This window comes from Bubalus bubalis, chromosome 9, assembly GCF_019923935.1.
Source record: "Bubalus bubalis isolate 160015118507 breed Murrah chromosome 9, NDDB_SH_1, whole genome shotgun sequence".
Taxonomy (NCBI): Eukaryota; Metazoa; Chordata; class Mammalia; order Artiodactyla; family Bovidae; genus Bubalus; species Bubalus bubalis.
Window position 1 is genome coordinate 94,088,322 of NC_059165.1, and position 23,530 is coordinate 94,111,851.

Consider the following 23,530-nt stretch of genomic DNA (forward strand, 5'->3'; position numbering starts at 1 on the left):
CTCCATGGTCCAATGGTTCAACGTCATGCTTCCAATGCAAAGAAAGCAGATTTGATCCCTGCTTAGCGAACTAAGATTCCATGTGCTACATGAACTCCCCCTTCGCCCGCCACCTCCCCGCAAAAAAAAGAACAGCACTGACATCAGTTTTCCTAGTGCATCCAATAAGCCCGGTGTTCTAGCATGTTTTGAAGTACTGTGTTTTCTGGCTAATATACTCAGTGACAATCTTACCAGAGTTTAAGATCAGTGTTCCTGTGTGGTATCCTCTCTGTGGTCACTCTAGAGTGAGCAGCCTCGACTCAGAGAGGTGCTTCTTCCAGAATGTCAATCCACTGGAGAAGACAGGCCCTGAAAGGATTTACCTCTCCCTTCAAATCAGACCCTCTAAAAAGAAAACCCCGGAGACCACCACCCATTGACATGTGCCCATTTTCAAACCATCGCTTCTATCTACACACTATTGGACTCCCGTAATAATATCCACAGTAACGCATTCTCAATCCCAAAGAAAGGCAATGCCCAAGAATGCTCAAACTACCGCACAATTGCACTCATCTCACATGCCAGTAAAGTAATGCTCAAAATTCTCCAAGCCAGGCTTCAGCACTACGTGAACCGTGAACTTCCTGATGTTCAAGCTGGTTTTAGAAAAGGCAGAGGAACCAGAGATCAAATTGCCAACATCTGCTGGATCATGGAAAAAGCCAAGAGAGTTCCAGAAAAAGATCTATTTCTGCTTTATTGACTATGCCAAAGCCTTTGACTGTGTGGATCACAATAAACTGTGGGAAATTCTGAAAGAGATGGGAATACCAGACCACCTGTCCTGCCTCTTGAGTTAGAACTGGACATGGAACAACAGACTGGTTCCAAAGAGGAAAAGGAGTACGTCAAGGCTGTATATTGTCACCCTGCTTATTTAACTCATATGCAGAGTACATCATGAGAAACGCTGGACTGGAAGAAGCACAAGCTGGAATCAAGAATGCCGGGAGAAATAGCAATAACCTCAGATATGCAGATGACACCACCCTTATGGCAGAAAGTGAAGAGGAACTAAAAAGCCTCTTGATGAAAGTGAAAGTGGAGAGTGAAAAAGTTGGCTTAAAGCTCAACATTCAGAAAATGAAGATCATGGCATCCGGTCCCATCACTTCATGGGAAATAGATGGGGAAACAGTGGAAACAGTGTCAGACTTTATTTTTGGGGGCTCCAAAATCACTGCAGATGGTGACTGCAGCCATGAAATTAAAAGACGCTTACTCCTTGGAAGGAAAGTTATGACCAACCTAGATCACATATTCAAAAGCAGAGACATTACTTTGGCAACAAAGGTCTGTCTAGTCAAGGCTATGGTTTTTCCTGTGGTCATGTATGGATGTGAGAGTTGGACTGTGAAGAAGGCTGAGTGCCAAAGAATTGATGCTTTTGAACTGTGGTGTTGGAGAAGACGCTTGAGAGTCCCTTGGACTGCAAGGAGAGCCAACCAGTCCATTCTGAAGGAGATCAGCCCTGGGATTTCTTTGGAAGGAATGATGCTAAAGCTGAAACTCCAGTACTTTGGCCACCTCATGCGAAGAGTTGACTCATTGGAAAAAGACTCTGATGCTGGGAGGGATTGGGGGCAGGAGGAAAAGGGGACGACAGAGGATGAGATGGCTGGATGGCATCACTGACTCAATGGACGTGAGTCTGAGCGAACTCCGGGAATTGGTGATGGACAGGGAGGCCTGGCGTGCTGCGATTCATGGGGTCGCAAAGAGTAGGACACAACTGAGCAACTGAACTGACTGAACTGAACGTATTTTCTCTAGTCATGTGTACATACACGTTCACTTGTGTCTGACTCTGAGACGCCAAGGACTGTAGCCCGTCAGGCTCCTCTGTCCATGGGATTTTCCAGGCAAGAATACTGGAGTGGGTTGCTATCGCCTCCTCCAGGGGGTCTTCCTGACCCAAGAATCATACCCATATCTCTTGCATCTCCTGTACTGGCAGGTGATTCTTTACCACTAGCGCCACCTGAGGATCCTCTAGTAACACAGGAAATGCTAATACACAAAATTACCACTTCCCACACAAACCTGCATTACTAATACAACATTTAAGCCAAACTAAATTCACTAAGTTGAATTCCAAAAAAAAGGATACATATAGCTTGCACGGCTTCAATGGACTGTTCAAAAGTAACAGTGCCTATTCCACGACTTTTTCCATCTTTATCCTCAAGAATGTCTGCTCGGACCACCACACCAGCCATACTAAAAACTTCCTTCAGTTTCTTCCAGCCAACTTTATAATCCAGCTAATCAAGAGAAGAGAGAGGCAAATCTCACTGTAAACATTTTTACTTCATGAATGTGACATGCTTTGGGTAGAAAACAAGCATTAGAAAATGTTACAAAAATAATGTCATAAGCCTATTTTAACTACTATTTACTAATAGTAAAGTCTTTTCTCTAAAGTAACGATTTAAGTCACCTCATTCCTTTCAAAGTAATGCTTATTTTGTGAATACTAAAAAACTTTGCTCCCCATTTAAGGTTTACCATCATCCTCCCCAATCCACTTTTTTTTCCCTTTGCAAATGACAAAGGTTTATTACCATACACCCAGACATAACAAGAAGGGAACATCAATATACAACCTCTGTTCATATACTTTACCCCGCACGTACTCTTACAAACACAAGCAAAACTCAGTACACATGCCCCAACAGGACCATGGGTCAAGCCTGTGTGACTTATGACTACTGTGGTCATTAGGGGACAAAGCCCATTAACCCTGCTTTAGCTCCCCCACCCCCCACCCCCAGCTCAAATGTCAGAGCTATGTTTTAACTCATTGACAAGACCATCTAAAGCAGTAACTCAAACTTTACGAAACAATGTGTCCATTTACTTACATTTGCTACAAATACTGTGCTTCCAAGTCTTCCAGCCTGTAATGCATGGATAATCTCATTTGGGATGTTAGGATTATTTAGGATACTGGGTGGGATATTAATCATTCCTGGGCCACCTGGTCCCATACCCATCCCACCAGTCGTAGCCATCACCTTTTGCATTGCTCTCCTGGCATGTTCACCATCAGGATCCTAAAATAAGCACAAAAAGGTTACATTTAACTGACCTAGTGACAATTAAAACCAGCTCCAACAGTTAAGTGATGTTCCTAAAATTTCAGATATTGAGAGGATGTTTAGAAACCATTTCTCAAAATCTGTAACAAGAAATTCAAATGAACTAAAACCAAACTGCCAGGCCAGGAACAATTCCAGCCAAAAGAATGAGGAAGAAAGGGAGGGTATAAAATTCAGCTCTCAATCTGAACTAAGGAAAAAACAAAAGGTAAAGGGGTGGATGAAATGATTAGCCACAACTTCCAGGTTGAAATAAGATCTTCAAGGGCTTGGTATAGTTGAATTCTCACTAATTCAATGAGGTTTTATAATTTGTGCAAACCCCATTTTGGTGATTTCCCAAAAGTTTGAAAACACAGCTCTAAATCACCAAGGTTATTTACTTCATCCTTCAAGAATTCAGGCATTCAACTCCTGAGTAATGCGTGCAAAGGTTCATGAATCGCTGATGTTTATTCTTGAACTTGGCCGTTCTGTGTGCCACCTTCACATGCGAGCACTCAAGTCCTACCATGCTTCCTCTCTGGCCTCTGTGCACTTACTGACCTTCCTTCAAGAGTAGGAGGTAAAAATAAGTCAAGGAAGGATTGAATTAAACAAAAACCTCCCATTTTCATTCAGGGACAGAAGACACCTGATTTGGATTAGCTACGAAAAAGGACTCAAACACACTTAACAAAAAAAAGATGAGGATTCAGATTGAGTAAAACTGCAGATGTAGAATACCTCAAACATACACACACACACACACACACACACAGTAGAAAACCATGGGCTCAGTTTGAGTGGCCAAACCAAGGCAGGCTGACCTAAGACAAACCACAGGTGTCGGGAAGGCAGCAGGCAGTGGGCTCAAGATGTGTTCAGCCACTATCCCAAAGTTCTTATGGGAAAGACTGCTGAAGCCTGCGACTGACCCTCCTCTTTAACAACAACAGGACGTTCTGCTCTGTAAAATGTCACCAAGGACTATATCTGTCTTTTCCTATCTCCAAACAGGGACAACTTGACAACTACAGATGGTATCCACAGTGTTTCATGAGCTTACTTCTTTGACTTTCAGTGGTCTTCCACTCAGACTATGCTTGTTTAGAACTTCAGCAGCTTTTTTCATGCTCTCTTCCATCTTGAATTCAACAACACTATGAAGAGTCAAAAGGAAATGAGTGAAACCAGTCCTACAGCTGAGAAGGTTCAATTGCCAATAAGTAATGAGACAATACTTACGCACATCCCTTTGGAAGAAGCCACAGACCAGTCAGAAGAGCAAGGGAGGGAAAAAGAAAAAAGTAAATTTCAGTGACAGTTATAAATTAAAAGTATGATTTTTGTAACAGTTTTTAAATTAACCCTTCTAAGGGGAAGCTGACAGAGTGTCTTGCCTGGCCTTCCTTATTAAGAGCTCCGCTCCTAGCGTCTCCTCTCTTCACATTACCAGCTTTTGCACTAGTGCTGCTGAAGTTATAATGAGCAGACCTAAATTCAGGTTCTCCAAGAAATCACACAAACTTTAGATCTGCTTCCCTCGGCACTCAATCAATTCCTTGTCATACTCCTCCTTAAATCCATCCCTTCCATAAATTAAGCTCATCCTTTTGATTATTCTAAGCCATTCTATTGCACGACAAAAAATAGTTAATTTTCTCTTTAAACGAGGCCAATTTTAAACGTTCACATTTTAGTATTTGTTTTACAATTTACTGGCACAAAGGCAACTTTTCAGAATCTTTGGTTCACACAACTTTCAAATTCAGCAAACAACCAAAAGTAACATTTTCTAGACAAGAACACACGTTTTACATTAATATACCACCGCTAAAATTCCATGCATAATTCACACACAGCCAATTCCTCTGTTAACAAAGAGACAATGCTGCTCTTGGTCCCCAGTTATCCAAATTGGGCATCCAAAAAGAATACCAAGAAGCTCGTTGGCCAGCCATTTGGAAAAGCGGGACTCCAGTTGGCAAATCCCCTCCCACCCCTCTCGGATGTTTGGCAAACCAAACATAGCTACTGTAACATGAGCACTCACTGCCTTCCTGATTTCATTCGATTCCACGCCACCATACAGTTACATTTTTCATGTAGTAAATCCACAGAAGAAATTCTCTCAGACACTTACCCTTGACTTTCCTTCAGCGTCCATTAAGAGCTCCACGTATGTTACCTCACCAACTACAAATCAGTTTCCAGACGACACATAAACCAAGGGAGAAAAGCCAAGAAAACAATGGGAATTTAGAACAATCATCAGCAACCTTGTATGGAGCCTCTGCCTTATAAGAAAGCCCAGAAACACTCCATGTTCTCTAAACCGCCACACTAGGCATTACAGGTGTGCAGTAAAAGTAGGTGAAACTTGTTAACAATATGTCCTTGATTTTCCTCCCACCTCAAACAAGCTATTTCCCTGTCTGAAATGCTCGTTCATGACTACAGGCAATCCAAATCTACAGGAAAGAAGTCTGCATGATTCACTTTTGGGAAGAAGGAAGGAAAACAGTTTTACACATTGACTGCTGAAAGCAGGTAAACAGCACACTAAATGCAATGCCACTGAATGAGCTCAACTGTTCACTACAAAGATGTGTACACGTATATGCTCAAAAGGCGCACACATAGCATGGCTGGCTACAGGAGTGTGCAACCTGTCCAATCGCATCGGGCTCTGCTGAGGGCCATGCACTTAGTTAACGCTCTGCTGCTGTCTTGAAATGCTCAGTAGTTTTTAAATAAGGGGCCTGGTGTTTTCATGTTGTACTGGGCCCCACAAATTCTGTGGCTGATTTCTGCACACAGCACTAGGCTTCCTAACTATCACAAGCAGGATGTATAAATTATCCATCACAAAACCAGAGCAGCATCTGCATTCTTTTCAATGAATTAAGCCAGGCTTTATTCTCACTGCTCTCTCAACCTTCTCACTACAGGACACAGATAAATGCAAACTTAGAGCTCAGTTGGCACCTCAAGAGCTACAAAGACTCACTCAGAAGGCTAGTTGACACAAAAGGGGAAAAAAACAAACATTTCCAAAGAACCCACAGATTTTCCTCCAGGTTTGGATTGCCAATTCATGACCACCACAACCAGATGTTAGAACCCACCAAGACAACCACCAAAATGGCTGCTGAACTTGAAGATGGCACAAACACACCAAAAAAGCCCAGAAATTTTAGTGTTAACTTGGAGGAAATAACAGCTAAGCAGACTCTCCAAAGTCAAGAAAGGGCTTTTGTTCCAAGAAATATTTTTTTCATTTTCAGGATTATTCTTTATGATGATAAAGCCTCCTCTAACTCAGTTTTCAATTTGGTTTAGCAGTACAAAAATAAATCTCTTAATGGCCCCAAGTCTTGCCTAGCCTATTCCTTTGCTCAAAGGATATTAAAATTATAAGGATTTTAAAATTAATATACCACAAAAAGACTGAAGTGCAAAGTAAGATTAATTTTTTTAAATTTGAAGAGCATACTTATTAGTAATATATTTGCATGGCAGTAGACAGGAAGAAGGTCAAGTATTCAAAGTTTAAATCTATAGCCTCACCTCCTTTGTCCTTTCCTGAAATATTACAGACTACACCAGCACTTTGTACAAAACAGGAAGGAAAATCGGTGCAAAGAAAAGAAATTAGGATTATTTCTAAAGAAAAAATTAGGAGGAACTGGTTTAACTTTTGGAGTATGCACCATTTAAAAATGATCACAGCCAAGGAATAAATAGTCATACAAATTAGCTTTCTGTCATCCTTACAAAAGTAAAGAAAGTCCAAAAATGCTGTAGTCATTCTTGAGGCCATGTTAAAAGCCATTTATTTCAACAGCAGCAGCCATTTGAGGACCCTTGACTCCAGGTTGATGCAAATGCCAAGTTGTATCAAGACAGTGAAGAGACCCCATCCCAAGTTAACCTCCTAGAGCTGAGAATACTACCTAATAACCTTAAAAATAAATTTAAAAAACACAGTATCTAACTCTGACAGCTGTAACCATGTTGTCAGAATTCAAATATTGTTGCATTTTTAGAAGTTTCTAGTTTGTGCCTAAAAAGACATTGATTTATCAAAAAGTTGTCACTGCAACCCAGAAACCAAGAAGTCTAAACCAAACCTTTTTCCATGATCATAACCATTTTAACCAAAAGCCAGGTTTAGAAATTAGGACTTTGTCTACTTAACATTCTCGAGACAGCACGAATCCAACTTCAATCCTCTCTACCAATAACTCTGCTTAAAGGGTTCTCTCTTCCCCAAAAGGTACAGCTGCTTATTAAAAATTACATTTAAAAAACCTCCATCCTCAGTATAGCTATAGGTCAGGCAAGTCTTGCGGTTCTACCATGAGTAGCACTGTTTCCATAATAACCACGTTCCTCATAAATTCATAATTTTCTGATCTCTATACCCTGAGAGACCACATCAATTCAGAGGTGTAAGCAAACCACTGTTACAGAATCTGCAACAGTTACCAACTCATACTTCTCTACAGGAAGATGGTAACAAAACCTTTAAAAAGGCCACCTCTCCTTTCGTTTTACATTATTAAAGCAAAGGCCTGTTAAGTACAGTCAGTGTAACTATTAACACTTTGAAGGCAAAATGTGTCAACTATTCATAGTCTATAGTCACATTCAATGAAATGAAGTTTAAAAGAACCAATCAACCCAAGCACAGAAGTTAAGGCTGTGAGGCAGAGTTAACAAACTGGCAGTTTCAAGTCTCACAGAGACAGAATCTGCAGGTATTAATGGAAAATACTGCTGCTCCTCTTGTTCCTGATCATGGATGGAATCCATGGAATCCCAAGAGTAGACTGCTAAAACAAATTCTACTGCAGCTTTAAACATCCAAGTTTCTGAATGAAAAAACCAAGTCTTTGAAAAATTGAATGCCAAATGTTATTACCTACCTTTATTTTAAAATGCTCCAAGAACTCACTGTTAACCAACATTAAGGTGGATTATTCAAAATATTACCTCAAGAATAAAACATGATGAGGATAAGAAAATGAGCAACTCCCAAAGAACTCAGGTAGTCCCTTGGAGCTACTCTGCTCTAACACTCCTGCACGTCTTTGTATCAAAGTACAGGGGCTAAAGCTTCACTGAAGAGAACTCATATGTGAAAGGCCTAAAGGGGGTGGGGGAGGAGCTCAAAACCATGTTATCAAACATTGCCACTCAGCCAATGCTCAGGGAGCCACTCTAATGGAGGGGTGCATGGGAAAAAATGCGTATTTTAACTTGGAAAGCGTGTTTCTTTGCTATACAGCTAACTTGACACATAGCAAAAAACATTATCCGATACAATGAATATTCAATTCATGGACAAGTTATAAAAAATGATTAAGCACATTCTTGCTGCTAATTCCACACAGCAGAACACTGCCTCTCTAACTTGACCAAAACCCAACAAGTAAGACAGGCAGGTTGCACTGTTAAGGTTCGATCCAAGTACCCACAGATATGAATGCTGCAGCAGCAACAGGCCTTTCCAAAACGCAGGCTGAATATCCAACAGAGGACAGCATCAAGGAGTCACAGAGACTTGGTAGGGATTTTTACTTAAATTAAAAATAAAGTTCTGCTCTGCAGACTCACAATGTAGATTATCACTGAGAGCCAACAGAGACTTACTATTGGACTATACTTGCCCTCTGGGCCTCAGTTTTCTGTCAGCTGGAATGTGAAATTTACTTAAAGTGACGCATTCAATAAAAACAGAAGGATTAAGTGCTTAAGAAATCCTTGCTTACACAAGTTAAACTGACTGCTGCTACCCTTGAGATTGACTGCGAGTAAGCTGTACCGCTGGCCTTCTGTCTTCCTCACACTGCGCTCCAGCTCAGTCCCGCCAGGGTGCAGCTGCCCCACCTCCAGGCTGCTGGAGAACAGCTCAACTATGAGCTTTCCTTGGGCACACAGGACTTCTCTAAAACAGTGCATAACACCCTTTAAGCTTACAATTCCCAAAATCAATCAATCACCCTTTGCTCACATAAGTCTTAATTTTTCACCCAGACCTTACGGTCAAACATTCTTGAGACGTTCGTGTCTACCAATATTTGTCAAGTGATGAAAACCAGGCAGTTGTGAGACTGTTCAGTCACTTTCAAACCTGGTCTGGCAGTCTCCAATTCAAATTTATCTTACACTGGATCTCAGTTTTTGTTTCAATCCACTCTTCAGTGTTCATGCAAGTCATATGTTCCACGTAATGTCTCCATTAAAAATAAGCATGATCACAGGGACAAAGGAAAACACGAGGAGCCAAACAGGCCTGGTAGGGACTTTTACTTAAATTGAAAATAAAGTTCTGCTCCTAGATACACAATGTAGATCTTCTTGAGCCAACAAAAAACCTCTCCTCTGCGCCTTCAGGACATTCAGAGCAGGAACAGGGAAGCTCAAGGAAAAGGGTGAGTTCAGTTCTGTGGGCTGTTTAATCCATCTCTCCCTGAATGGTATATGATGCGACAGGGGGCAGCGGAAGCAGCCTGGCACAGAACAAAACAAAGCTCTCAATACCTCTTCTCTTTAAAACCAGCAATGCTGACTGCATGACACTGCCACCAAACAAGCTTTGTGATCCCATCCAGGGGAAAAGGCACCAGCGGTCTGTTCACATAAGACATGCATTACTAACAGGTGCTCCGAGAATACTATTAAAAGCTAACAGAGAAGATACACCTGGTGTCCGAGGAGCAGGAATTAGGGAGGAGTACATGATGAGAAGGCTGTTAAAAGCTAACAGAGAAGATATACCTGGTGTCCGAGGAGCAGGAATTAGGGAGGGGTACATGATGCGTGATCATCCTTAGAAAAAAGCTCCTGTCTTGCCATCTCAAAGCTACTACCTGAGTTCTGAGATGCAGCTATTATATATTATAGGTAGTGCTGCAATGACAGAGCACTTTTCACATTTCTAAGCCGAGGACAACTAATTCTAGCCATCTCACTAGTTTTCTGAAAACAACAGGGGTATGATTTCATCAGGAACAGACCTTAAAATATAGACTGATCAAGAGTGGTTGGATCACAACAGCCCACTATTGTGGTTTGCCCACTTCAGACTGTCCTGAGAATAATACTTTTAGACTGTAAGAGCCTCTATTCCCAACTTTTTTCTCCCCTGTGCAATAACAAGTCTTCTAAAACCTTAAAACATTGTGACAGATTTTAAGAATATATTTCAGATTTCAAATAATCATTGAAACATATTTTTTGTTTACCAAGACATGAATTAAAATAGTTTTAAAAACCTCAAAATGAAAATAAGAACATTTGTACTTACATAAACAGTATTTTTCTTTTGACTTCACATACTGAATATAAGATTTACCATGAAAAGATTACCTTTCTCTTATGAATCCCTTTATCCACAATCCAATACTGCTAAAACTTAATTAAACAGAAAGGTAATTAATTTAACCTGTACAGGGGAGCGCTAAACAAGAACATTTTAAGGTTTATTAAAAATAACTGATTTACTGCACACCTGTAATTCTAAATTACACCACCAAAAATACACTGAAAGGGCTGAGCCAGGGCATTCATAGCAGTATGCCAGGGGAATATGAGAACCAGTTTGGAAGTATCCGAATAAACCACCAGGCTGGCTCCACACTTAATACAGTGCAAAATAGGAAGTTGAGGTGAACTGCTTCTACATCCAGAAACGTCATGGCTGCTGCTGCTGCTGCTACCAGCTTTAAGGCTCCCAAAACTGAATTACTGAATGGTAAAGCAGTAAAAATGTCACCTACTTTATCCATCATGTCCCAAAACTGGTTCACACACTCCTAAAAATGGAAAATAATTTGGCCTGCAATCTCTTACAAAGTTCTAACAATTGCATTTTCAAAGCCACATTCCTGGTTCTTGGAACTACTATACCTTATTATCAATGGATGTATCCATTCAGCGGTTCAACCAAATCGCGAGAACACAAATTTGGAGGTTATTCCAAAAACTAATTCGAATGAGACCCAACTGTGCTGTACAGAAATTCTAAGCTTTATTGAAGCAGCAGTCCCAAAAACCAAGAACACTGCATCTGGGATGCCTCGTGACACGCCCTTCAGACAAAAAGAAACTTCACTCGTGCCCTAGGAGCACTGGCAGGAATGATTTGGCTGATCAAGGCAGGAAAACAAACCTCACACCAGAACGTTTTTCCATCCATGTGACCTGGAGAAATACTACATGGGAGCAGCCTACATGACTGTACAGAGAGGTTCACAGTGCCTAATGCTTCTGGCATGTTGTGGTTGAATTAAATGATGGGACCATGATGGCAGTGGGCCATTCATAATTTCAAAACCCAATGCTGGGAGCACCAGTACACATACCAAAATGGCCTATCCAAGTGGCATCTGTCTGTCACTGAGATGTTAATCATTTGACAAATCAAGCTCAAATCTCTTTACATTATGAATGCTCCAGAAAAACCAGTACCTTTCAGTCCTTCAAAAAGACTCCGGTTAAGAATTATTTGATTCTAGTTTTCCCATGGGGTAAGAGTGAGGGGAGACCTCCAGGCCTTTAGACAAATGGTTCTCTATCAAGTTTCATCTAAACCGGGGCTGAGCAATCTCTTTAGCCCTGTGTGCCACCAGCAGGGCCCAGAATCAGGAAAAGACAACAAACGCAGCAGAACAAGAGTGTGACAAGGAGGAGGACACACACGGTGTGCACAGGAGGCAGAGGCAGAGGACACGGGGGCAGCCAACCGCCCAGGGCCTCCTGGTGGCAGCAGGGCTTCCGTTGCTTCCTCTGCCTCAACCAGACTCTGGACACCAGGGTTAGGACTGGTGGGTGCCAGAAGGCACCAAATTACACAGCGGATGCTTTACTTTGAGCTACCCAACTGCCAATTGAGTCTGTGTTTTCCTCCCCAGGGCATGGATTTATAATTTAGAATCTGAGCAGCACATGTTCCAGCCACCAAATTTTGATCCCAGGAAGACATCCACAAAATTTAGACAAAGTACTACCTTCCCGCCAGAATTTTAAAACAAAAAGGGAAAAGAAAAAAATTTCTCCCACCTAATAGGAAGAATTCAAAAAATTTCCTTAATTCCCTAACAAAGAGGCTCCCCTCAAGTTTAATCGAAGCCCTGTTAACCATACTAAGCCAGTGAAATCATTCATAGGCCAAGGGATCATACAAAATGCCCCCATTTGACACACAAGTGCATGACCACAAAAAAAAGGAAAAAAGGTAGGGTGGATAGGGAGGGGGCTTAGCTCTCAAGCCTGGAGAGAACACATGCTCTACTCAGAACAGCTTCCACTGACAAAAAATAGCCAAGGAATTAGGCACAGAGAAGATGACACACCAACCTTCTGACCCTACTCAACCACCAGTACCATTACCTTTTTCTTTAACCAGGTCTTTAAGTGACTGCCATTTCACATCAAAAGGTATGTTTGTAATGAAGGCTCTGTATCTTTTAGTTGGATTGGCATATGGCTCAAAGCGATTGCCTCCTCTTTTTATGTTTTTCTCCTTCCTCTTCTCATTCTGAGCAGGTCGTTCTCCTTCACTGAATTCAAAAGAGGAGAAAAAAACATTCACAAGTTAGCACAACCCAAAAGACAATATTTGATTTTCCAGGCAAATTATCCTGATTATCTCAGGCAAAGTTACATATAACATAAGAATATTGATTGATTTGAGTCACTCAAACTGAAATGGTCCATAGAGCAGAAAACTGCAGTAGTACACTCCTGAAAATCCACCTATCAAAAAAACCATTTCCAAGACAAATGTGCTTTCCTAGGCCTTCACACACTCCTGTGGGGCTCTAACATACGTGGTGGGGGTGGGGAGGCCATCTCCCTACCTGAGGTGCTTTAATTCTAAGACAGTAACAGGAAAACAGAAGGGAAGATTTATAAGACTTCATGGAACCCCAAAGAGGTGGTACACATAGGCCCAACAAACTTCAGCCCTACAAATAAGTAACTTTCATTGTGGGGGCAAAAAAAATTTTTAAGTGGGAATGTAAAATGGTGCAGTTACTACAAAACAGTTTGGCAATTACTCAAAAAGTTAAAACATAATTACCAGAGGACCGAGCAATTCCACTCCTAGGCAGTATTCACAGTAGCAAAAAGTGAAAACAACCCAAGCATACACCAAAAGATGAATGGAATAAACAAAATGTGGTAGATCCAGGCAATGAAATATTACTCAGTCATTAAAAAGAAAAAGAAGGAATGAAGTGCTGATACATGTTGCAAAAGAGATGAACTTTGAAAACATTATGCTAAGTGAAATAAGTCAGGCATAGAGAAAAAAAGGAGAGGTAAAGTTACCCAGGACTGGGTAGAGATGGGAATGGTGAGTTACTGTTTAATGGCTACAGGGTTTGTTTGGGATGATAAAAAAAAAAAAAAGTTCTGGAAATGGTGAGTGAATAGGTACAACACTGTACCTAATGCCATTAAATTGTACATGTAATCATTTTAAGATGGTGAAATTTACATACATCTTACCACGTGTTTTTTGTGTGTGTGTTTTTTTTTTTAAGGGAAAGAAACCTTTCTCTACTCAACTCCATTACTTTGAGGCTAGGGAAACTGAAGTCAAGCAACTCTGGTAGGTAAAAAGCAGGCTAACAATTCTTTGGCAGAGAAGGGTGGATTTTTTTTTTTTTTTTTGCGTGGACTTTCCTGCAATACTCTCTACCTTCGTGTTAGGTGCTTCCACGGAGTAGCATTTCTAAACCCTACAGGTACAAATGTGGCTTAGAGTGAGCAGGAAAAAAGGTTCACGAGAAATGCAGGCTCCCAAAGGACAGAACCAGACAGGCTGGAAGCCCGGGCCAAAGCCAAGGAACTGGCCAGAGTGTGCGCACAGCCAGGGCAAGGCTGGGCCGGCTGAGCAAGACTGCTCCCTAAGCCCCCGTGATCACAGGCGGACACCAGTGAGAGCTGACCAGGAACAACTGGGGAGCCAGCAGCCACAGAAGTCCTCTTGTGCATCAAGTCCAGCACTGTCTGCTTTCCAAGCCCTCTGCTTTTCTACCAGTGAGAACTGAGGGACTCCCACAACTACAGATTCCAGCAGAGACTTTGTGATCCATGACAAAAAGGCAAAGAAAACAAAAAAATCAACACTATGGTATTGATGATTTACAAGACCACCTTTTTTTAAGTAAGGGTTGATCTTTATTCTAGGATATGTCTTCCCTGCAGTGGGGAATGGCAGCTGGAGGACTTTCTTTCAGTGTACCTGGAAAAATTAAAGTTAGCAACTTATTTTAGTCCCCAAGGTATTTTTTTAAAAACTGGTCCCTCACAGCCAAATACAAGTATGCCAAATATTAAGGAAAGCAACTTCCTCCATGATCTGATTGATACCAATATCAACATGCAATCAACAGACCTCCTTCACAAGGGCTGGCAGATGACATAAAGGGATAGGGCCACACAATCCCTGGATTCCTAGAAATCTTTACTCTGTCTACCCAGGCTCATGACTGACTCTCCTTAGGCTGACTACACACCATAAACACAGTCCACCTGTGTACTCCACAGGAAAGCCCAGCACCAGGGCTGCCAAACAGCACACGTCCATGCGTCTTACCCTCAGCAGATGAGAAGGACAAGTGTTACAATTAATAAAACGGAGATCAATTTTCATTTCATGGGCCTAACTAGAGGGTCTATGGGTAGAAATACATTGGTAACAGAATTGGCTTCTTTTGAAGCCCAAATATTCTATCAGCAACATTAAAAAACATTATTCTGACACAGGGTCCATGACACAGTTACAGTTCCAGCCTGTGTTTTAACAGACTGCTCAACTCACCTTATAAATTACAAAATGTATAAATAACTCATTACAAGACAAAGGTAACAAAGTGTCTAGGCCAAATTCTGCCATGCAGCATTACTGCTAAGAATAAACTGTCCAATCTAACCACAAAAGATGGAGATTTGGTTTGGGGTTAATCCACACCACAGGGCTCGCCATCCAGAAGGCAGCTCATGTGGGTTATGCCCAAGGTATGCCCACAGCACCACTATACCCAAATCCTTCTCCAGCTAATCATTTCCTCTCTCTGAGAAGTTTCCTCCTAAGTAAAACAGGTGAACTATCTCATCACTTGCCGTTTCTTAAAAAACTGACCTTTTCATAAATCTAATAATCACTATCAACTCTATTCTTTACAGAATAGTAGAGAACCATCCTCAAAAAAACCTCACATGACATATATTCAAGTACAGATGATATAACTGAACAAAATCCCATTTTTAAAAAATGTTCAATTTTCTCATTTATCTTCTAGACAGAATTAGGGGAATATTCTTCTAGCCCTAAAATACATGCAACACAACTGTAAAAAACCTTTTAGAAGTACATTTTTACAAGTAGATTATCATTTAGCTACACTGACGAAAAACTGTTTTATCCTAAATACCCCAAATTTACGAGATTATAAATTCAAAACATTAAAATACACCTACCATGTTATGCACAACTAGATACTTACCCAGAAGAAAATGAATATATCCATACAAAAACTTATACCTGAATGCTCATAACAACATTATTTATTCCAGTTTCCCAAAAACTGGAAATCTAAATGTCTACCTACTAACAGGCAGAGATCAAGCTTCCCTGGTGGCTCACTAGATAAAAAATCTGCCTGCAAAGTAGGAGATCCGGGTCAAACCCTGGGTTGGGAGGATACCCTAAAGGGAACTGCTACCCACTTCAGTATTGTTGTCTGGGAAATCCCATGGACAGATGAGCCTGGCAGGCTGTACAGTCCATGGGGTCACAAGAGTTGAACACCACTTAGCAACTAAATTCACCACTAACAGGTGAATGAATCAACAAACTGTATTCATACACTGAACTGCTATTCAACAGTAAGTAATGAATTACACACAACATGGATGAACCTCAAAATAATTACACTCAAAGATACCAGACAGAAGCAGCGGACATGTAGTATGACTTCACCATGTAAAGCTGTGTGTGAGAAAATGTAATCCGGCAAACTAATTTACAGCAGGTTCTCTCAGCCTCAACAGTATGAACATTTTGGGCCAGAAATTTATTTTGTTGTCTGAGCCTGCCCTATGTGCTGCAGGATCCCTGATCTCTCCCCAAGGGAGGCCAGAAGCAGCCCCATTCCTCAGATCTGAAGATGAAGATAAGGGGGAAAAGAAAATCCCCAAGACACTTTCAAATGTCCCCTGAAGGGAAAGCAATCTCCCAATGAGAAGCACTGATACATACTGATGTGGAGAACAAACTAATAGTTGCCTGGAGGTGGGGGAAAGGAGGACTCAGGATTACCAAGGGGCAGCAAAAACTTCTACAGGTTATAATTGTATTTTCATTCACTGATTATATCAAATCGCACACTTCCAACCTGTGCAGTTTGTTGTGCCAATTACACATTTCTTAAAGTTTCTGCTGGTTTCTCAAATTCCAAATTTTACTCCAACATAACTTGACTTGTAACTGCTATATATAGTTAACAAATTTGCAATCTTTCAAAGAAACTGAAGCTACCTAAACCAGCTAAATAAATGCCTTACCAATAGTCTCCTTGCTAACTTGCTTCCAATTGTCAATAAACACCCTACTTGATTCTGGCACCCAATTATCTATCTGAAGTTCTAAATAGACCCAGTATGTTAAAAACTTTTCCTGACAGTCTATAACCTAATTCCTAATACATCGATAAAGATAAGTCCAAAATACCTTAAGAAGCTTCTGAGTCAGTCAAGTAAGATTAATTATGATTAATATGGTTTTGGAACTGTTTTCCTGATTGTACTCTTTGAAGATTGATAACTTACCATGTCACTGCTCCATCATACTAGAATTATACTTTACATAAAGATCACAACTAAAAAAAACAAAATACTGAGTGCCTAGTCCACAAACAGCTGATACATTCACTATGTAAAACAGTAAATCCCTACCCTCTCTTACACTTCCACAGCATTCCCATGCATAATGCTCTCATAATTCCTGGAGTTTTTCAATCAGGAGTGTAGTTTGAAAGAGCAACTACAATATCTTGAAATCCTGACCACATCTCTTGAGGGAAAAGACCCCCCTCAACCTCCATATTCCCTTCAGAACTATCCCTTATATAGAATGAGTCTTCACAAAAATCTTTTCAATCCTGAAATCCACTAACGTACTGAACATGTAGAGAGCACTATTCTAGCTCCAGGTCTACCACTTAACTACCCACGTGAGTCCAGTTCTTTACCTCTATGGTTCTTTACCAACAAAACCAGCATAACGTGTATCCATGCAGCTCACAGGGGTGCTGTGAGAATCAAGAAGCAGCCTAACAAAAAGCAGCTTGGTAAATGTTCAGCGCAGTTATCTAAGAGGGTAGTACCACAGGTGACTAAGAGGTAGGGTCATCGAAGTCTGAACCCCAATGTTACCAGCTCGTTGCCAGGCCTCAGTTCCTTCATCTGCAAAAGGAGGTTACTATCCACACTCACAAGTTTAAAGGAGAAGCTGGCACACTAACTGTGACAATGATGTATTTTTGTACCAAAAACTTTGTGGAGATGATTCACTCCTTGCATTCTACCACTGCACATACTGATTAGACTTTAAGCCCACTGGGGCCGTGGCTAAGGAAACCTAAACACTGTACTTGCTGTTTAGCACCGTGTTTGACTTTGTGTAGTCTCTGACTCTTTGCGACCCCAAGGACTGTAGCCCACCAGTCTCCTCTGTCCAGGGGATTTCCCAGGCAAGAATACTGGAGTGGGTTGCTGTTTCCTTCCCTAGGGGATCTTCTCGACCCAGAGATCGAACTCCTGTCTCCTGTATTGCACGCAGAGTCTTTACCACTGAACCACCAGGGAAACCTCCACTGTACTCATCACAGACTACCAAAACAGTAATTCAAATTTCACCTCACTGCAAAACACGGTAATGGAAGAGTCTATCTGAGAAATCCCAAATGAAACAAGCAACCTAATCTTTGCAGACTAGTATCCCCCAGCCTAGCCTTGAATAAAATCAAAAAAGCAAAGCAAAGAGCTAGCAGCATGCATTCCAACAATCCAGAGCCCCATTCTAATCCTGAGCTCACCATCAAATGTGTCTCAAGATTATGAAGCATACAAGCACTTCTTAAAGTACAGCAAACACTCAAGTTACCGCAAAGCACAAAGAATCTGGTTAAAAATTAAAAAAGAAAAAACCCCACTTAAAATGTCTGTTTACTGAGAGGTTTGCTGTGGAAACAGCAAAAGCCCTGAAGTCAAGATGGCCTCCCCCAGATTCTTAGGGTCAATTTCTTTAACCTGAATTTTCTCAATTGAAAAAAAAAAAACAAAAAACCTTTTCTTGACTGTAAAATAGTGTTAACACTAACCTTGCATCCCCAGAAATTTACACTAAATACAAATTTTTATTTTTAAAATAGCCCATCTCTCACCTTTCAGATTCGGCCACAGGTTAATCTGGAAGTGGAGTAGGTTAAGTCACTGATTTTAAATGTATAGTGTAACCTCTATTTTTAAACAATTAAAAAAAAAAACCCTAAGCCTATGTGTCCCTCTAGAATGAACATTTTTACCCCCAATACACTCTAACTCTGAATCTTGACTGTCCTTAGATGGAATGCATTTCTCATCAATATAAAAAAAAAAAAAACAGCTGGCTTACAGCTGGGAGAGAAAAGGAATTGCAAAACGGGCTGTGCTTTCCATGGTCCTCATGAAGCTTGCTGTCTCAATGCCTTTTCAGCTTTCAGCACACTCCACTCCTGGTGGAGACAAAGGTGAGAAGAATCCAGTCTCACTCCTTTCCCACCCTGCAAAAGTGGCTCAGCTGGTAAAGAAACCACTTGCAATGCAGGAAACCTGGGTTTGAAAGACCCCCTGGAGAAAAGAAAAGGCTCCCCACTCCAGTATTCTGGCCTAGAGAATTTCATGGACTGTATGGGGTGGCAAACAGTCGGACATGACTGAGCGACTTTCACAAAATCACAAAAAAGCTCTCAAGATAAAAATCTGAACTCCCTAGTCTGGAATTCACTGCCCACCAGCTGGCCCCCAGTGCTCCAGCAGTTTCAGTTCTTTACAAAGAAAGTGAAAGGAAAATGAAGTTCTTTATAAATATATATCAAACATGTCAACATCTTTGAAAACTCCTCTCTGCTTCTCTCCAATGATCACCTTTCATCCTCCTCCTCCTAGGGGAACACCTGGTCGCCCCCAACAGCCTAGGGTTGAGGAACAGGAGCTCCTCCAAGCTCCCCACCCCTGTAACTCCTTTTACTTATATCAACTTTACTACAAAAATATCCATTGGTCCCTCCCTATGAGCAGGAAGACTGTTTTCTAAAGTTTCTGCTTTAAAGGCTTCCCGAGGCAAAACACACACACACAAAAACACCCAAAATACAAACTTTTCCAATGGCCCTACAAAATAGATCTAAGTGTTTCTAACTGCCTAAAATATTCTCTATTTAAAGAGTCTCAGACTGAGGTTCTCCCAACAAAGACTTGTTAAATTTTCTGAAACCTTCAGATTCTTTCTGAAGGCCATGTTTTATGTTTGTCAAATCAATCAGTCACAAAATGACTATTTGGAAATGGACTGTGGAAAATGGGAAATTTGGAAAATGTACCCCAGATGCTATAATCTGTAACTAATAACTTCTCACCTAGCACGATTCTAGCAGCACTCCATCCTGTGATAACTGCTTTGAAAGGGAAAAAAAAAAGGACATAAATGTATATCTTAAAGGCCTCCAAACATGGTCCTCAGATATCCTACCAGGCTCCCTTAAACAAGTTATTTTAAAAAGTCTAAATGAACACGTCCCTTTCCAGAGTTTTCAATAACAAAAGAGTTGGGAATACTTCTAGGATGCCTTTCTCTCGATTTCCAAGGACCAGTAACCAAGGTATTCGGCTCCTCCCCACCTCAGGAGAGTTTTTAACAATATAGCTAGTATTTAGTGAGTGTTCATAAGCAAACTACTCTTAACTACATTCACATTTAATCCCCATGAACTCTAATTATACACATTAAAAATTGGTGGGAAGGTAAATCCATAGGAAACAGAACGCATAGCACAGGTATCCAGGTGAGGTGAATGGTTAAGTTAACTGTTTAATGGCTACAGTTTGTATTTAGAGTGAGGAAAAAGTTTTCAGCGTGGATATTCGTGATGTTGCACAAAACCGCGAATGCACTCGATGCCACGGAATCGTCCACCTAAAAATGGCTGAAACTGTAAATTTCACCAGATTTTTTAAAAAATGTATGTGGGAAATCAAAAGTGTGCCCAAGCCTTCCCCTCACCTCCCCCTACAGTTGGCGGGCGAAGGCAAAACGTCTTTCCGCACCTCTCAGCCGACTGTAATCAGAATGAGTGGGGTTCACCAGAGACATAAGACGATGCTTTAACGCTTTAAGAAAACTTTCAAAACCGAGGACCTGAGACAGAGCCCCCAATAGGACTCGAAAGTGTGGCCGAGTTTGGAAATGGGTGAACCCGCCTAATGATACAAAATCTTCCCCTAGAACACGGAAAATGTTTTCCTTTTTCTTTCTTTCCTCTTACACTTTGTTTCTACGGATGAACACCGAGCAGCAGATCCGATCGCTCCACAAACACCTACCGCGCACCTGGGGAGGAGCTGAGGGACTAACTCCCGGTCGGAGCTTGGGGCAAGGGGCGGTTCCGATCGAGGCACTTCCCGCGGGGCCGGGAGGGGGAGGGGAACCGCGCGTGCCGGGGCGGAAGGGGGAGGGGGAGTCCAGAGCCGTCCTCGCGGTCCTTCCCGATACCTACCCGCCTCCGCCACCGTTTACCGGGACCGACCGCGCGCGAGGTCCTGCGTGCGCACTCCCTCCCCTATCCCCCACTTTATGGATCGGGAAACGGAGACCCCGGACGACGGCGAAGAGACGGGAAGCCACGCGCCCAACCAAGGTCACCCGACAGGCCAGCAGGTCGCGGACGCCGGGTCTCGTCAGCTCTGGGCCCGCGCGCCATTATCCCTGCGCGCAGAGGCCCGGCCTAAGGCCTCAGCGTCGGACCCGGTCTGGAGAGACCAGAAGAGCTGAGACCCGATGCCTGGGAGAGAGCGGTCCTACAGGCGCTCACGGGGCCGCCCGGCTTCACCCCTCACGGCCTGGGCCGCCTCCACCCTCGGCAGACCCTGAGGGGAAAGAAAGCCCAGCTGAGGCCGCGCCGGGAGGAGGCCCCAACAGATCTAACGGAGCCGCCGCCAGCCACCGCGAAAGCGCCCAGCCTGGGACAAGGAGCCGTAAAATACTCACCCTTTCGGGCCCGGAGCTCCGTTGCCGCTTGGCACGCCAGGCGCGCCGCTCTCCTCCTCCATTTTGGGCTCCGTCGCCGCCACCTCGGCCGCCGCTTCGACCCCTGCCGCCATTTTCTCCGCGTCTGGGCTTTGTGTGAGCAAGAGGGCTGCGCGGCGCTGCGCCTGCGTGCTCACGTGACTCGGGGCGACCAGTAACGCCTGCGCGCGCCGCGGCGGCCTCCGGTCTCCTTCTCTCTCGGCCCGGGCCACGCCCCTGCTCCGGGCCACGCCCCCGCCGCTCACGCACGCACCGTCAGCTGTTATTAATTCATTCTTATAACAAACTTGTTTGGCTCCTACTGGATACAGTATTCTCTCTCCAGGTGTAATTGTTGTTATTATGGCTCAGTCGTGTCCGATTCTTTGCGACTCCATGAACTGCAGCATGCCAGACTTCCCTGTCCTTCATTATATCCCGGAGTCTGCTCAAACTCACGTGAGTGGGTGATCCCATCCAACCATCTCATCCTCTGCCAGATCTAATGAGGGAGGCAGCTCTCCACCCGCCACACCTGGACCTCGTCACTCCCAGCTTTCTGTAATCCGAGCTGGGGTAGAATGACAGCTAAAGTTCTGTTTCCTAGGCTATAAGGAGTTAGCCAGGCCAGGGTAGGACACTGAAGGGCCAAGCAGTAGGACAAATGTGCAAAATGTTAACAATGTCTCGTTAAGAAAGTATCTCATCCTACACCAGGAATACCTGGGCTCAATCCGGCCTGAGAACTCAGTGCAGAGACCATGGCACAAATCTCTCTCACTAAACAGCCATCAACTAATAACAGGATGTCTAGCTGGAGACTTCCTTTGTGCTTATGAATGTTTGTTAAGTGAGTGCACAAGCAAGAAGCCAAACCTGTTGATAGAAATCACATGATGAAAGAAACGATTGGACTCCTTCCTGCCTGACCCTGGGTCCTTCTGCTCTGAGAGCTTGCCCCTGTCCTCAGATGGGTTTTCAGGGTTGATACAGGGCTGCGTTCTGGGGCAGCCACAGTGGCCTGGGAAGAGTCCAGAGCCCCCAGCATAGATGCCTCAGGCTCCCTTCCCCAGCAGCCACCTCTCTCTCTGGTGTCTCTGGTACATTGAAATGTTTCACTGGAACTTGCAGACATTCCCATATAACCCCCAAACTCTCTCTAAACTCACAAAGGGAAAGAGTTTTGTTGGTTTGTTCTTGTTCTTGTTGTCGTTTTACCCTCTCTCACTGAATAACTACATTCATCAGCCTCTGGGAAACTCTCACTTGCTACATCTTCCACCAAGTTAAATACTTAATCCAGCCTGGTGATTCTGACCCTGGCTGAGAACTGCAGGCCCAGAGAATAAATTCAGTAAACCCAGCATGAGGCAGAGGCTAAGCCCCACTCTCTCTTTCTGCTATGGGGGTTTTGGGGCATCCCAGGTGGAGCTAGGGCTTCCCAGATAGCTCAATTGGTAAAGAATCTGTCTGCAATGCAGGAGGCCCTGGTTTGATTCCTGGGTCGGGAAGATCCGCTGGAGAAGGCATAGGCTACCCACTCCAGTATTCTGGCCCGGAGAATTCCATGAACTGTATAGTCCATGGGGTCACAAAGCTAGTGGTAAAGAATCCACCTGCCAATGCAGGTAGACGTAAGAGACCTAGGTTCGATTCCTACATCGGGAAGATACCCTGGAGAAGGAAGTGGTAACGCACTCCAGTATTCTTACCTGGAGAATCCCTTGGACAGAGGCAGGCTACAGTCCATGCACTTGAAAACAGTTGGACATGACTGAAGCGACTTAGCACACACTGTCGAGGTGGAGGCTAGGCCCCACCCTCTCCTGCTCCCAATCCTAGTTCAGTTCAGTTCAGTCGTTCAGTCGTGTCTGACTCTTTGTGATCCCATGGACTGCAACACACCAGGCTTCCCTGTCCATCGCCAACACCCAGAGCTTGCTCAAACTCATGTCCATTGAGTTGGTGATACCATCCAACCATCTCATCTTCCATCATCCCCTTCTCTTCCTGCCTTCAATCTTTCCCAACATCAGGGACTTTTCTAAGGAGTCAT

The 23,530-nt window shown here is 42.9% G+C and overlaps 1 protein-coding gene across 10 annotated transcripts in view; it reads right to left on the reverse strand.

The window, feature by feature from the left end:
- The window catches only part of HNRNPM (heterogeneous nuclear ribonucleoprotein M), a 40,037-nt gene extending 18,352 nt beyond the window's left edge, over positions 1-21,685 (reverse strand). For 2 of the 10 annotated variants that reach the window (XM_025293367.2, XM_006046711.3), the window contains exons 1-7: positions 21,457-21,675; positions 12,528-12,697; positions 5,272-5,324; positions 4,374-4,381; positions 4,195-4,288; positions 2,910-3,101; positions 2,156-2,309 (exon numbers count right to left, since the gene is read on the reverse strand). In XM_025293367.2, the coding sequence (XP_025149152.1) occupies positions 2,156-2,309; positions 2,910-3,101; positions 4,195-4,288; positions 4,374-4,381; positions 5,272-5,324; positions 12,528-12,697; positions 21,457-21,569 (784 nt within the window). In that variant the 5' untranslated portion in view covers positions 21,570-21,675. Of the gene's footprint in view, positions 1-2,155; positions 2,310-2,909; positions 3,102-4,194; positions 4,289-4,373; positions 4,382-5,271; positions 5,325-12,527; positions 12,698-21,456 lie in introns of those variants that run through there. The other 8 variants (XM_025293364.2, XM_006046710.3, XM_025293362.2 and 5 more) reach the window with 7 other exon arrangements.
- Positions 21,686-23,530: the final 1,845 nt, after the last annotated feature.